The sequence below is a fragment of the Meleagris gallopavo genome, chromosome 6, assembly GCF_905368555.1.
Source record: "Meleagris gallopavo chromosome 6, MGAL_WU_HG_1.1, whole genome shotgun sequence".
Taxonomy (NCBI): Eukaryota; Metazoa; Chordata; class Aves; order Galliformes; family Phasianidae; genus Meleagris; species Meleagris gallopavo.
The window spans coordinates 22,203,337-22,217,775 of NC_139409.1; the positions used below are offsets into that span (position 1 = coordinate 22,203,337).

Below are 14,439 nucleotides of genomic sequence, written 5' to 3' on the forward strand. Positions count from 1 at the left end.
AGTTGGCTTCTAACTGGCAAGCACAGATGGCCATAGACTGTGATTTGTGTGCGTTTCTGAGTCGGAGAAAACATTTGTGCAGTTGTATTTAAGTTGCATTGTTTAAATATCGTATGTTAACTACTCTATATGTTTTTTTAATTGCTAAGCTTATAGCATGGGATTTTTGGAATCAACCACTTTAATATTTTTTTTTTTTAAATTATATGAAAGGCTTCTGTATCCAGCCTTTGCATATTTTGAACATTTGCTTTTAAGTGATTTCTTCGAGTTATCAATGTTATTTTGTCACATTGCCAACTTTATGTTGCTCCTGTGAAAATTCATTAAGTTTGACACTGTAAAGCCTTTCTTTTGCTGTGAATGAAGGATGTTCTACACAAGGATGTTCTACCACAAAGTCAGAAGCGATTGCTTCAGTGGTACTTCATGAAGCAGTTGGGACTGTTCTAGCTCAGAGTTTAAGAACATCTTAGAGAAACACTGTGACGTTGTTTGAAGGATCAGGCTGGTTCTGCGCAACCCAGGAAGTTCAGTGTACTATCTAACATACTTTTTTTTTTTTTTAATCAGAAACCTAGCAAAAATGAGAACTAAATCTAATTTTCTATGATGTAAATTCATAGCTTTGGTTGCTATCTATCCTTTGATTTATAGATGCTTATAGAGGGGCTAGGACAATTGTAATTTTCTTTCCATTCAAATCAAACAGTAATATGAATTTGAACTATTTTGTAGTAGTGTATTTTTTTCATTTATAGGAAAACAGTGGACTGCTTCTCCATGAAACTATACACCTTTGTGACTTTAGGGTTCCCATAAAATAAACACATGGTTCCCATTTTGCTGGAGGATAAATTACAGTTGTCTGTGGGTAGGAAGGATTTTAAGGAGGAAAAGGACCAAATATTAGACAGTAAAATAACTTATTTCATTCTTTTTACCAAGAGAAATCCTTTTGTTCCATCCATTACTGCAGGAACATAAATTTTTATTTAGTCTTACTCTGGGCTAGGGGAGAGACTCTCAGTTTTCCAGTGCTTTGTGGTGTCAGAATGCTTTCCTATATTTTGTGGGGAAGAATGGCAGTATGTGGAAAAAAAGGTACTGAACAAGATAGAGATTTAGTTAACATGTAGTATTTAATGACACTGTTGTCTTTGCTTTTTGGACTGCTACCGCTCTGCAAGGCATTTATTTTTCACTTGATTTTTTTTTTTTTTTTTTAAGACCCAAATAGACATACTTAAGTGCTTAACCTGTTACGGCATTGCGATTGTTTTCTGAAAATAAATTGTTATCCTGAAAGAATTCCAGGGGATTAATTAAATGAATCCTCAGCAGCTGATTTAACTATGTATAGTTATATAGCTGATATAAGGATACGCTCATTGAAGAACAGGTGCTAAAACAGTTGTTTTAAGAAAGAACTACATAAGCAATGCTCAGATTGGTGATAATTTCTTTAAGTGTTACAGAAGGTAACATGCTTACTGATGTGTTGTTTCCAAAAGTTCAAGTTCTGTATGCATTGATTTGATGCCTGTTTGTTCATTATGTTGCTGCTATTGCTTCTCTTCAGAAGCCCAGTTGAAACTCATCTGTAATGTCCATTGCCTAGTTCTCTATTTCTCTTTCTTGTGGTGTGTATTATTCACTTATACACTCTGTTTAAATAATTTATTGTGAAAATGAAGTACTGTTCTGAGGTTGAAAATAAATTAATCCTGGTTATTGTTGAGTTGACTTACAGAAATGAACTGCAGTAAATGTAAAGTTTAGTGCTGTAATTTTGCTTCGTCACAGTACCAAAAGAAAAAGCAGTCATAAAACTAAATGCAAGTACATAATTTCAATGCTTCTACAACACGGAGACTCTCTTTCGTTTGCCTTTTGCTTTTTGTTTAGGAGGCTGTCATATATGCTTTTAAAACAGCAGCTGTGTTAGCTAATAGGACCTCATCTACACTTACATCATGTTTAGTGTCCTGTGCTGTCCTTACACGGATGCCGTAGCTGAAGTCTCTCGGTGCCTTATGCAGATACCAAAACACCCAAGGGTACTGGGTCCAGCTGAGCAGTGACTTGTTAGCTGTGAGTACGTACTATTCAGTTGCTGAGGGTCAGTACTTTTGTTTGTGAACACAAACATGGTGGCATGTAGAAAATCTTTGTGGTGTTAGTGACTTATTTTTGTGACTCCTTTGAAGACTGTGACAGCATGTAAAGTTGGTCAGTGCCTGAGGTTATATACTGATATTTTTGTTTCTAAAGGCTATGAGATTTCATGCAGTCCAAAGAATGACAGTGTAACTGTATGAAGAGCAACTAATGCTCTTAGAGTATCCAAATCCTTAAATTAGGATTCATCAGTTAATTAACATACAAACCTATCTGCTGGGTGCAGATTTTCAAAACTCTGTCATGAAGCGTGAATGTATGATAACAGAATGGCAAGACTGTTTTCTGGTTCATCTTCAGAAGTCTGTGGGGAAAAAAATGGTATGATATGTGTTAAAAAATAACAGTTTAAGAAAGTAAGAAATAAAACTCTTGCTTTCTATTATTTTCTCTTGTAAGAATAAAATATAACAAAAACACTTGTCTCCTTTGTTAAAATTTATTTTACAGATTTTATGTCTGGTTTGGGCAAGCTGGATAATTTTTTAAAAAGCTACAGGAGGAGAGAGGGAAACATTTTTCCTTGTTGAGAATAGAAAGATTTTCATTAACAGTGTGATGGTTCCTTTTCTTCACCCACCTCTCCTCCAGATATTGTTTCAAAAGATTGTAGGATGTTGACATCTGAGTTTGTCCCTATGCCATTGCTGTTTTCAGCCAAGCTGAAGAAAACTTCAAAATCCAGTTTATAATTAAAGCTGGCATTATGGATCATCTTCCTGGAACAAAAAGAGTGTGTTTCTATCAGTATGTAACTTCCTCTTTCCTTCTCTTTGCCTGCCCATTATTACCAGCCCTTTGCAACTCTGGCCAGAAGGACAGAATGTACCTTGTGAGCAAGCCCCAACAGCTTATCTCCCTCTCTTCTACAGAGTGAAAGTGGCTCTGCTTTATCTCTGCTCCCATGGCCTTGATGCAGCAAAGATTTCCTATATGCTTCAGGCCTCTTGCACTGATGATCAGTGCTTTTTTTATAGAGCAGCATGAAACAAGCTTTCTGTTGCCCTCTGATTTTTGTCACAAACTGGTTGTCCCAGTCCACTGATTTCCTCTTCATTTTGGGAGAGTACTAAAACAATCCAGATGCTTTTTTTTCACCCTCTGTTTGAAGTTCTAGCACTCGGTATAAGAACAATAAAAAGTCAGTAGAGCAATAAAAAAAAAACCAAACATGTATGATATATGTGTAATAGTAGATTAATTAAAGAGCCCAATCAGGCTATTTGGTAATAGCTAATTTGTTTTAATTGAACTTTTCTCATAGCAATGCAGCACCAAAGCGTGCTTGATCTACTTCAGTCTTTGTTATTATAACCAGACTTGAAAGTTAAGTGTATGAAAATGCTCTCTTTGCTTACCCAGAAAATAACCCAGCTGTAATGAACTTAGCTGTTCCTCGGTCTGTTCCTATTTAAATTCTTGGGACATAGAAGACCAGACCAGATCAGAACCACGCTAATTCAGAGGCTTTCCAGCTCACAGAGCCATCTGGAGGGGTTCATTCAAGTTCAGTGCCCTTGGTTATTAGCACTGGCATCAGTACTGTCTTAATCAATACAGACTGCTAAAAAGATGGAGAGAGTTGCCCTACCTCCTGTTGCTCCCACTATCTTGAGTTGTTCTCCATGGTACTTCAGCTGGTGAGCCCGCAGGCCTTGTGCAGGGCTCTACCAAGGAATGGCTGTTTCTGAAGGTGAAAGTCTTAAGCTTGTATTTTGGTACAGATTATAACATTTCTTCTTAGCAAAATGTCAGTTTTATGGGCATCCTCTAAAGCTCATGAACCACTTAAGTCTCCACAAGAGAAGACATTCTAAGATCTTGCACATCAATTGGGAAAATCTGACTGTGAGTGCCACATACTAGTGAGCAGAAATATCTCATTCCTGGCTGATTTTCTTCTTTGTTAAACCTAATGTTTCTCATTTACTTAAATGAGCATCTGCTGAAATGAACAACTAACCTAAAGCGTCATTTGCCTCAAAAGATAACCAGAATGAGACTTGCAAAGAACATTAATTATTTACTAATAGTATAATTCAGCTTTCCAGCTATGACACATGAATGCTGAATGTATTTTTAAGTTGCTTATTTAAGTATCTTCGTTCTGTAGTTTTTATCTCAGAATTTGGAAAGATTATGATTCTCTCTTACTAGGTGATTAGTGGAATACAATAAATCTAAGATTTTGGGGTGACTTTAAATCAACCACTAGAAAGAAGGCTGTCTGTTTTCTGTGTTTGATTATTTTCCATTCATCTCTCTCTGTCATTCCTTCCTTAGTATAGGTATTGGGATCTTGAAAGCTGTAGGAGCACTATAAATTTGCTCGAGTGTGTACTTTGAAAATGCAATCTTCAGTGCTGAAATCTATTGTGTATAGGGCAAAAAGAGATGGACTGCCACTTTTTACTTAATCCAGCTGCTAGATATCCTATTCAACACCTCTGTAGGGGCAGAATTGTGAATTTATAGATTTGGTGGCTTAATAGGAAATAAACAGCCTAGGTAGGGCTGTCCTGCCTATATCTTGTTGCTGCCTTGTGGACTGTCTTCCCTATCCCTTTTTTGAGTCTCTTTTCTGCTGCCATTGAATGTAAAAATGTTATTGTATAATGGCATAATAAAGCCAGATAAGGGAGAACTTCACAGTATAAATATGAGAGATTACAATAGATATTTCTAAATTTATTAAGGGGACAGTGGAATAGACAGCTTGAACATAGACTTGAACCAGAACGGATATGTGAATCACAAGCCTGTGAATGATGCCTAAAATTCAAATTCAGATTGGCCTTTTTGGTTTGCCCTTCTTGGCTTGCAAAACACTTAAGTCAAGACTTCATGGAACATATCTGTGCATCTTAATCCTAAGCCAGATCTCTGCTTTTGACCTTTCTGTGTCATTGAAAGCCTTTGTAGCAATAATTGCTTACATGTGGTGAAGGGAATTTGTGATCTGTCATTATTAGCACAAATAAACCTTAAATTAATACTTCACATTTTAAAACAAGATAGCAGTCAGTCATATTCCAAATAATTTGGTTTCACTTACTCACTAATGATTCAGAAACTTTACCTTATTGTCATTTGACATGAGAATTCAGAGCATTATAATTGGAAAGACCAGAGCCTTTCAACCGAAGGACTATTTTTGAGCTTCATTTAGACTCATGGTGCACCTGAGTGTCACCTTGCATTCTTGTTAAGAGTATTTCTGATTCTGGGGCAAATGTTAGTTACCACTGCCTGTACGGTTTCCTACAATGCATGCTATAATTTCACATGCAGCTCAGAGCAAACTGTTTAGCATTCACTCCATATGCACAATAAACAACCCTTTCTCCGTCAGATTTGTGACTCTTCTCTTTCAGCAAGTCCCAAGCAACACCTGCCAAAGAACACTACTTTGCTTTTGCCTATCCTCAGTGTGCCTGGTTACAGATCCTGCTCTGGTGGAGAACTTCCATCTGCTGGGTGGAAGGTTTTAGATATGCTCTCTGCTCTTAAACATAACATTTACATCAGAACGCTGCAGTTAGGAGTTGTTTGTTGGGCTTGCTACCTTTTTTCCTTTATATTGTGAGATCGGATTCTCAAATAATGAATGGAATTATTACTATCAAATTCTGATTCACAAAACAGGATTTGGGGTTTTTTCAGTCACAGTCCACAGTCCCAAAATTGGCGTACAGACTGTAGTATTCATGTCTTTTTTATTTGCTACGGTAGGCATTAGCAACAGCCATTTCAAAGGAGTTTCCTTCATTGCTGTCAGGGCGTTCTGCATGCTCCTGCTCAGCTCGTTGCCCACCAGAACTCACAAAACCTCTTCAGCAGAGCTGCTCACTGGGCCAGTCAGTTCCCAGCCCTTCGCTGCTGCATGACATAATTGCATCCCACGTGCAGGACTTGACATTTATCTTTGTTAAACCTCATGCAGTTCCTGTTGGCTTCATCTTCCAGTCTGTTGGGGTCTCTCTGTGTGGTGGCACTTCCTTCTGGTGTATCTGCTTTTCCATTCATGTTCATCCATGAACTTGGTTAAGATGCATTCAGTCTCATTATCCATAAAGACACTGAGTAGTACAGGAGCAAGTGTAACTCAACTTGTGACGGCTAACAACTTGGCTTTGAGTCATTAACCACATCTCTGAGCTATGGATAACATTCAGAAGTCCTTGTCTTCTTACACTGATCCAGAGGTGAGCGGTCCAATACAGTGTTTCTCTGGACAGCAGGCTGAGAACTTCCAGTTAAGGACAAGTCCTTTTCTGTTTTTTTTTTATCCCATTCTTCTGAAGTTCAAGCAGTATCTGGAACATCTTTCAAAATGATAATAGATGAGATATGCACGGCCATGGTTTAGATCTCCACTCACGTTTTTATTGTACATTGTAAAACGAGAAAAGAAAAATTGCTTCCCTGTAGCAACTCCTTTGAGGAGTTTTTTTTGTTTTGTCTGTAAGTTCATAGCTCACCTTTCTATTCTGCCTAAGAGGAACTGTGGCAGATGAACAAATCATGCTCCTTCTGTAAAAGGTGTGTATTTGAATTTGAAAATTCAGATCCAGTACTGTTTGTGTGCTGGTATAACCATATAACAGTACTTGCACAGGATGTGCTATCCATAAGCTTTTTGTTCTGGAGGTTATGCTTTTTTTTTTTTAAAGCAATAGGTACAGCAAAAATTGTCTTATTTCATACCAGCTCTCTTCAGAGGCATTGTGCAATTTCAATTCCTGCTAACTGTTATAGGTCTGCGAATAACACCACGCAGATGTGATTTACTGTAGAAGAATGTTAAGGACTGATAAGCAGCAGCAAATAGGGATAGGACAGCAACTTGTTTTAAACAGAGCTTAATATGATTCTGTTTTAAGGACTCCTATGTGTATCAAATAAAAACATAGCTATAAAAATATATCTGTAGTTCAGTCAGACTATATTTGAATTCAACAGCAGATCCCTGCAATTAAAATTTCTGGCACAATTATCACAGAGTATGCTGAAGACGTTTTATTTACTACTATAATCATAACAACAGCATTATTTATTCAGTTTTAATGATTGATCTAGTTTACACATATCACATCTGCTGCTATACACATTAATGTGCTTCTTTCTCAAGAGCATTTAGTTCCTAATAGTATTTGATTATTCTCTGCTTTTCTGATTTTCTGCCATTTACAGGATAGCAAAGTTTAAAAGCTTAAGTAATTTTGTATCTTGCCTGAGTAGTCTTGCTATGGTCTGTCCTGTGTTGTTCTGGGGTTTGTAAGAAGGGAGAGGTTATGGTTAGAACTAGATATATTAATCTTCTGAGTACCGAAGTTCTTATATTCAATCATTACTTTAGTGTGGGAAAACTATTTTGAAAAGTACAGCTATTACTTATTTGTGTTCTGCATGCTGCTCTGTTCTATGCCTGTGACTTCTGCTAAGTGTTTTTCTAAGAGGTGCAATGTCTTGTGCATCCTCAGAATTTTGTGCTGACATTTAATCACATCCCATTTATCAAACTAACGGAGAGCTGGGCAACTGTTGTAAATGGTACCTCTGGAATTATAAGCCTGAAAACAAACAAATGTGCGATGTAAGGTGCTCAGTCCCTCTTGCTCCTTCCAGTTCTAAGGCTTTCAGTGACTGGGGTGGGATCCTTCCTGCTTCATCAATAACTGCTGAGTTTGCATCTTTTGCTCTTCCTTGGACCTTATGTAACTTGATGAAGATATGAGTTGTTTCAGAACTGCAGAGGCAAAAGTAATGTTAAGTCCTCCACAGGCTTCATTAACAAGCTGCTGTACCTAGAAGGCAAGGTAAAGGAATGAATGGTACATCAATTTTGTTCGCACTTGAAAAAATATTTTTCTAGAACTACAAAATCCGGAAGTAGTTTTCTGTTTCAGCTCTAGAAGGTTTTTTTCCATAGTTCCCATGACTGCTGATGGCCTTTTTTTTTTTTTTTTTTCCTGCTTGTCATTGAAATGTAGCTAAATCCTCAGCTTGAGCTCCTGAATTCCATTTCGTGAAGGAATTCTGCATCTGAGATTCTGCTGTCTTGAGCTGAGAACCATAGGATGCATTTGCTCAGCAGTAGCTTTTTGTTATACTGTTTCTCTCATATCTAACTTTTTAATTTGATTTAAAATGTGAATTTGAAGTCAAGTTCCATTAGTAGATACTTTTGTGTATATGTGAATGTGCTGGGTATATATTGCTATTATTTGTAAGTGCATCTGCCACTAACGGTGTTGCTATTTCCAAAATACTAGATGCTCATACAGAAATTATCAGTTGGGAACTTGTGTCATATAAAATGCATCATTTCCATTCATACAGCTTTCATGTGTGCCCATCCAGAGCAATGTTCAATTAAGTTGTGTTTACAACTGACCTGGTAGGGTTTGATCAGTAAATTCTTAACAAGTGCAAATTGACAACTTAATTTTAGGAGAGAAATCTGGCATCCCTCCGCGCTTCATCTGAAATATTCATAATACTTGAGGGGAGTATTCTGTAATGGAATAATTCAATTGTCCTTGAGATAGACATCTAATTTTGCAGACAAAAGAAGACTGTAAAGCAGCTTTAAAAAAGCCAACTTAATTTTCCACTCCAGAAGGTTTCAATCAAATTGGAAAAGAGAGCTCTTGACCAGTGACTCTACGTGTCTTTCATAAATATAAGCAATTGGTCAAACTGAAATCAGATGCTGTTTTATTTCCATGTGGCATTTGGACGTAGTCTGCTTTTTTATGATAAATTTAAAACTAATTTTTGAGGTAAATTGGTGATTTTAAGTGAATGTGGCAGTACTGTAAGGAGACAGATCTGGAATCTTCCCATTTTTGGGGAAGTGTGTTTTTCTAAGTGCATTTTCTTCCTTACACTTTGAAGACAGGAGGAGACTATCCTTTCCTTTTTGTTCAGAATTTGTGGAGTATAGATGCTCTGGTAGGTTTTTGTGAAATAAGGAAAATTGCAGATTTTAAAAATAGAGAAGAATTCCTGAAGTTGAACTAATTAGGGTGGAAGTAAGCATTAAATACGTAGGTGAGCATATTTGGCTCAGCAAATCTTCAGGTCCTCTGTAAACAGAGCAGGAGCCATATGCCAAGCTGTCAGTCGTCCTGGGGCTGCAGAGAAGGCTGAATGAAGCCAAGGAGAAATACGAATAAAGGGACTAAAGGATAAACTTGCCAGAAGTAAGACCTGATCTGCAAGTGACACATTTACTTACTTTATGGCCTCCCAGCCATCCTGAGGCCAAATGAGAACTACAGAGCTCTGCAAGTGACGACTCATGCTGTAGCAGAACAGTGCCTGGAAAGAGGCATCCTCGTGTCCAGCTTGGTCTGAGTGTGCTGAAGAGGCTGAATGGAAGCTTGGCTTTCTCGAGTGGTGAATATCATGTGCCAACTTGCTATTTTACTGTAGCTTTTACTTGAAATCACAGCAAATTTGTAAAGAATGCCTGACATTTGTGTATCAGTTATGTAAAAAGTATTTAGAGCTTGAAGGTCTTTGTTATGCTGTGTATTTACTTTGGAGCTACATTTATGAAATATTCTCCAACTTAAAGAGTGATTGGACTTTTTATTTGGAATATAATGTTGTATGTTACCAGATTTTATTGTTGGGATTGATGTAGTTTTGGATTTTAATTGGTAAAACCCGCCAGGGTTGTTTTTCTTATTGGAACAGAAATTCTGTTGCTAAGGAAAAATATTTTAAATGGATTTTCTTGTGTAAACCACTATGAAGTGATTAAAAGTAATAAGCTCTTCAAAAGACAGTGTCTTACAGTATTTGAATAGCTTATATACTAATTGGTTTTTCAACTGTGTGCTTGGCTCACCTGTGACTTTTTGTTCACCGTCATGTTTTGCTACAAGGTAGTGAGTATCTTCTGATTTGCTCGCTGTCTGTAGATTATTCCCTTATTATATATTTCACTGTTTCTTTATGATGTTTTCAGTGCCTTCAGGTGCTTTCTTATGTTCTAACAATATTTTTTTTTTTAAACAACTTCATTAAAAAAAAAGAAAACTTGATTTGGTAAGTGGTACAATAAAAGATTGTTTTTATCTGTTTCTGGAATAGGAAGAACGTAATTTCTATAAATTATTTTTGAGGTATTAGGTACCATGAGATTAGAGGTTTTTATCACACTTGTGCTTTACAATGACATTTGTACCTTTACCTTTGGATGTTTTTGATTCCTTGGTTTCTGTCTGTGAAACTGTAACTGGCCAGTGTGAAAACTTAAAGGAGTTCATTAATAGAATGTTTTTCTTTGAAGATTTTTAAAAACAAACTATGTGAATAGAGATATAATCTGAATCTGTCTTGAGATATGCAGCTTTGACTTCCAGGTAGTGATTAGTTTGAAGCTTTATGTAGAGCAGCTGGTAAGCCACTCTACATAGGGGATGTCTTTAGTAATAAAGAGGAAAAGTTTCACCTTTAACAAGATTTTGTCTTCTGTACAGCTTGCCCAGTTTAGGCAGAGGAAAGCACAAACTGATGGACAGAGCACGTCAAAGAAGCAGAAAAAGAAAAGGAAAACAGCAAGCATCAAAGATGAAGAGTCAGTACAAGATGGGATCGATAGATCTCGAGGTGATGAAACATCTACGTGCAGCAGCCGAAGAGGAGCAGCTGCAACTGCTGATTTTCCTGTTACAAGAACTTTGCATAGTGGAGAAATTATCAAACACATCCAGGCTTACACCAATGAGGTAAGTTTGTTGTTGTAAACAGTTGGAGTTAACTATAATTTACAGATTGGGAGGCAAAATAATCTATTAATTTTGGGAACGGAAATAAATTATTTGAGGCTGTAGATATGGTCTCCTTGCCTCTGCTTTCTGTGTTTAAAATGTCCAGAGTGTTTTCTGCTTGTCTGCTGGCATCTTGTTTTTCACTGTCAGTGTACAATAGATCATAGAAATTTTGTTTGTGTGGCTGTACTCCATAAATAGACAAAAGTTTGTTTTATTGCTTCATTTTATGCATTTTGTTTTATTAAAAGTTTACAAATTGCTGTGGATTTTTGATCCCTGCAACCATGGCTACAGCAAATTGCAAAGCTAAGCATCTTTCTTGTATACATTACATACTTAGAGTCTTTCTTGTTAACGAGGAGTGAATTTAGAAAACACTACTTAGCATTGGATGGCTTAAGAGACTAATAAACAGATACTCTGCTTTTACTACTATAATCCTGCTTGCTAATAGTTGGAAGTACATGCTCTGGGAAGGTTGTAAGATGTCTTGTGTGATATACACTGGCAGTCCAGATCAGTTTCGAGTGGGCATTAGTTCAAATAACCTAATATGTTGTTACCAATATGTAGATAGGACCAAGAGATGCTGATGTTATTTACAATATAGGTTATTTCATTATTGAAAGCAGTGCCTCTAAAAGGAAATGGGTATCACTTTAAACTAGCAGTTCAGATTCTGAGTTCTGTCCATGTGAATACAATCTTTTCTGACACAGACAGTGCAAATTACAACGTGTGTGAATGAAAACTCATAATGAAATTGATCAACTTATGATTTTAAGCTTACCGGTACACTAGATAGACTGAACTTCATAGATACTTGTTTTTAAAATTTAGGTTACTGTATTTAAAAGTTCATGTCAAAGCTTCAAAATTATCTACAGTAACTCAGTGAAACGGTATGTTAAATTCATAGCTTTCCCTTGAGGAGAGAATGGCATTTTAAAAGAACATTAATTACCAGAATGGTCGTTTTCATGAGACTTCTTTATCTTTTAAGGAAAAGAGAAAGGAGTACTTTGTGAGGCTGGAAGGAATGATCAGCTTATCTACAGGTAAAGAGAGAGGAGTGATAGGGCAGAGAGCTGTTAAGAGGGAATTGCTTATACTGTTGTTTTAACAATACTGTAGTCTACACACAGAAGATAATTGCATGAAGAAACTTTCTTAGCCGAATGTATTTTGGAGTACATCATGATTGCATGTTCCCAGACTCTGTTGTTATAGTCACTCTCAGTCAAGATCCCTGCTACAATTGGAGAAATGGGGTAAAGTACAAAAACATAGAATAGTTTAGATTGGAAGGGACTTTCAAGATGATGTAGTCCAATTCTTTGCTCAAAGCAAGTCTAATGAAATCAGTTTGTTCTCAGTAGCTTGTATTGGCTTCTGAAAGCTAAAAGAAGACATTGATGGTTATAAAAATGAAGAAATTATGCTGCAATTGCCAAAGATTTCTCACATAGATTTATTCTTAAGATCAGGCATTGTTTTTCTTAGGTCTGTCTTATTCTGACCTGAATGAAAAAAAAAAAACGAAGCAACTTATGTTAGTTTGGTTCATTTGTTCATTTTATAAATTAATTTAAATGAATAAGAATGGGGATTGCTGTTCATTCATAACTTATTTCTGCTGAATTGTTCATGACTTACTGATTCCTATAACAGTATTTACTTCCACGAGGAAAAAAAAGCTACTCCCAACTGAGAAAGCATTTTCCTTTGTTACATGTTAGCAGTGCTCTGCTTATTCATTTGAATAAGTAATTGATATTTTTGAATTGAAAGATAATTGCTAAAGTGTCTGTGCAGTATTGATAGAAGAATAATTCTGAAATTGTTTCAAAGAATTTCTTAATTTACTGGTTTTGTTCTTCTAAGTGCAGTGCTTCAGATGGTGAGCCTGTGTAATTGGATTAGAGCTTGCTTAGCTGAAATGGCAGCCAATGTAACAGGCAGTTTCAGGCTAATCCATGCAGTAGGGAATTAAAGACAGCTTCTTTGAGCTGTTTGCTTTTTCACCCAGTGTTAAATCTTTGTAGGCTGCTGTGTCAGGAGAGTAAGGCAAGATTACTGGAGGCATTATGCAGGATTACTTTCTACCTAAATTTCAATTCAATTTGCTTATTTCACTTTTTATTGGAATTCATATTTGGAATTGTTATTTTTATACCATGAAATAGAACACCTGAGTACACTGCATATCTATCTAAAAATCTGGACTGGACTTTCTTCTCGTAGTTGTACAGATAGAAATTGATCTCCCTGCAACTTTTATACTATGAATTTTAGTCCATGGTCCTTGGACAAATATAGTAACTTATATATATATATATATAACTTATATAGAAACTTATGGTATAAGTTTCAGAATGGCTTAACTGCTCACTCAAGTAGATAATAAAGTACATGGTCCCGTGTTTGTTGTTTCATTTTCATAACTTAGTCCAATTGTTAGTTATTCCCTGAGATTTCACAGACAGGGAAGAAAGTAAGGAGGAGACGTAGGATGGGAATCTTGAGGAGAAGGAAGAAAAGTGACAGTGATGATTATGAAGAAACAGAGAGGGCACCTAAATGAGAAAAAGCGTAGCTGCTGGATGTAGTTAAGGCACTCCCATGTTAGAAGTGTGAAAGCAGAGAGCAACCAAAGGTTTGAGCTAGGAAAGAGATATCCCGAGATGTATAATAAAGTGGAGGACATTAGGGGTGAGGAGGGAAGGAAGAATAAAGAAAGTGAAATAAAATGTAGTAAGAATTAGGACGGGTAGTTAAGCTCATCTTGCACTGAAAAAAAACAATTTGAAATTGCACAATGAAGATCTGTTTGCTCAACCAATATTTGGAAGTAATCTGTTTGGTGATAAAGTGAGCTCCTCAAGAGGAAATACTAGATTCTCTGGATGGTTATGACAAAAACTAACAATCTGGCTGAGGACTGCTGGGATATCTTGCAAATTTTCTTTGGGGATACAACAAACTCTCCATAAATAGTGACGTATAGTTAGATTTACTCTGAAATTATCCATATAGAAGAATAGTCTTTGTGTATATACAAAGTATTCTGGGTTTTAGCCTGAAAATTTATAAGGCTGAGTTCCGTATTACCAAAGACAAGAAAACTCATTAAACACTCAGATTAGTTCTTTGTTGGTAGTGATTTCTGATGTGGGAAATTTAGACACTGAGTGGTGGGTTACCTTACTGCAGACTCATTTAAGGAGAATAAAGTAGAGATGCGCTGATAGTTCCACTGGTAAATCTTGTTCTTAATATGGAAGTTTTTGCTTGATTAAGACCATATTTAGATAATAATCCTTCTATAAATTTATCCTATCTGGAAGCCACATTATTATAGAATACTGGAAGCCTGTATTTCAAAATGCAGCAAGATTTTGATTGCTGTTTTTCTGTAATTATAATTTTCTTGCAAACTGGCCTACCTAAAATAAACTTGTTTTTGCTT

General features: G+C 36.4%; 1 protein-coding gene across 6 annotated transcripts in view; it reads left to right on the forward strand.

Moving 5' to 3' along the window:
• The window catches only part of AKAP9 (A-kinase anchoring protein 9), a 101,895-nt gene that overhangs the window by 14,562 nt on the left and 72,894 nt on the right, over positions 1-14,439 (forward strand). For all 6 annotated transcript variants that reach the window (XM_085227416.1, XM_085227414.1, XM_085227415.1 and 3 more), the window contains exon 2: positions 10,677-10,925. In XM_085227416.1, the coding sequence (XP_085083542.1) occupies positions 10,677-10,925 (249 nt within the window). The remainder of the gene's footprint in view (positions 1-10,676; positions 10,926-14,439) is intronic.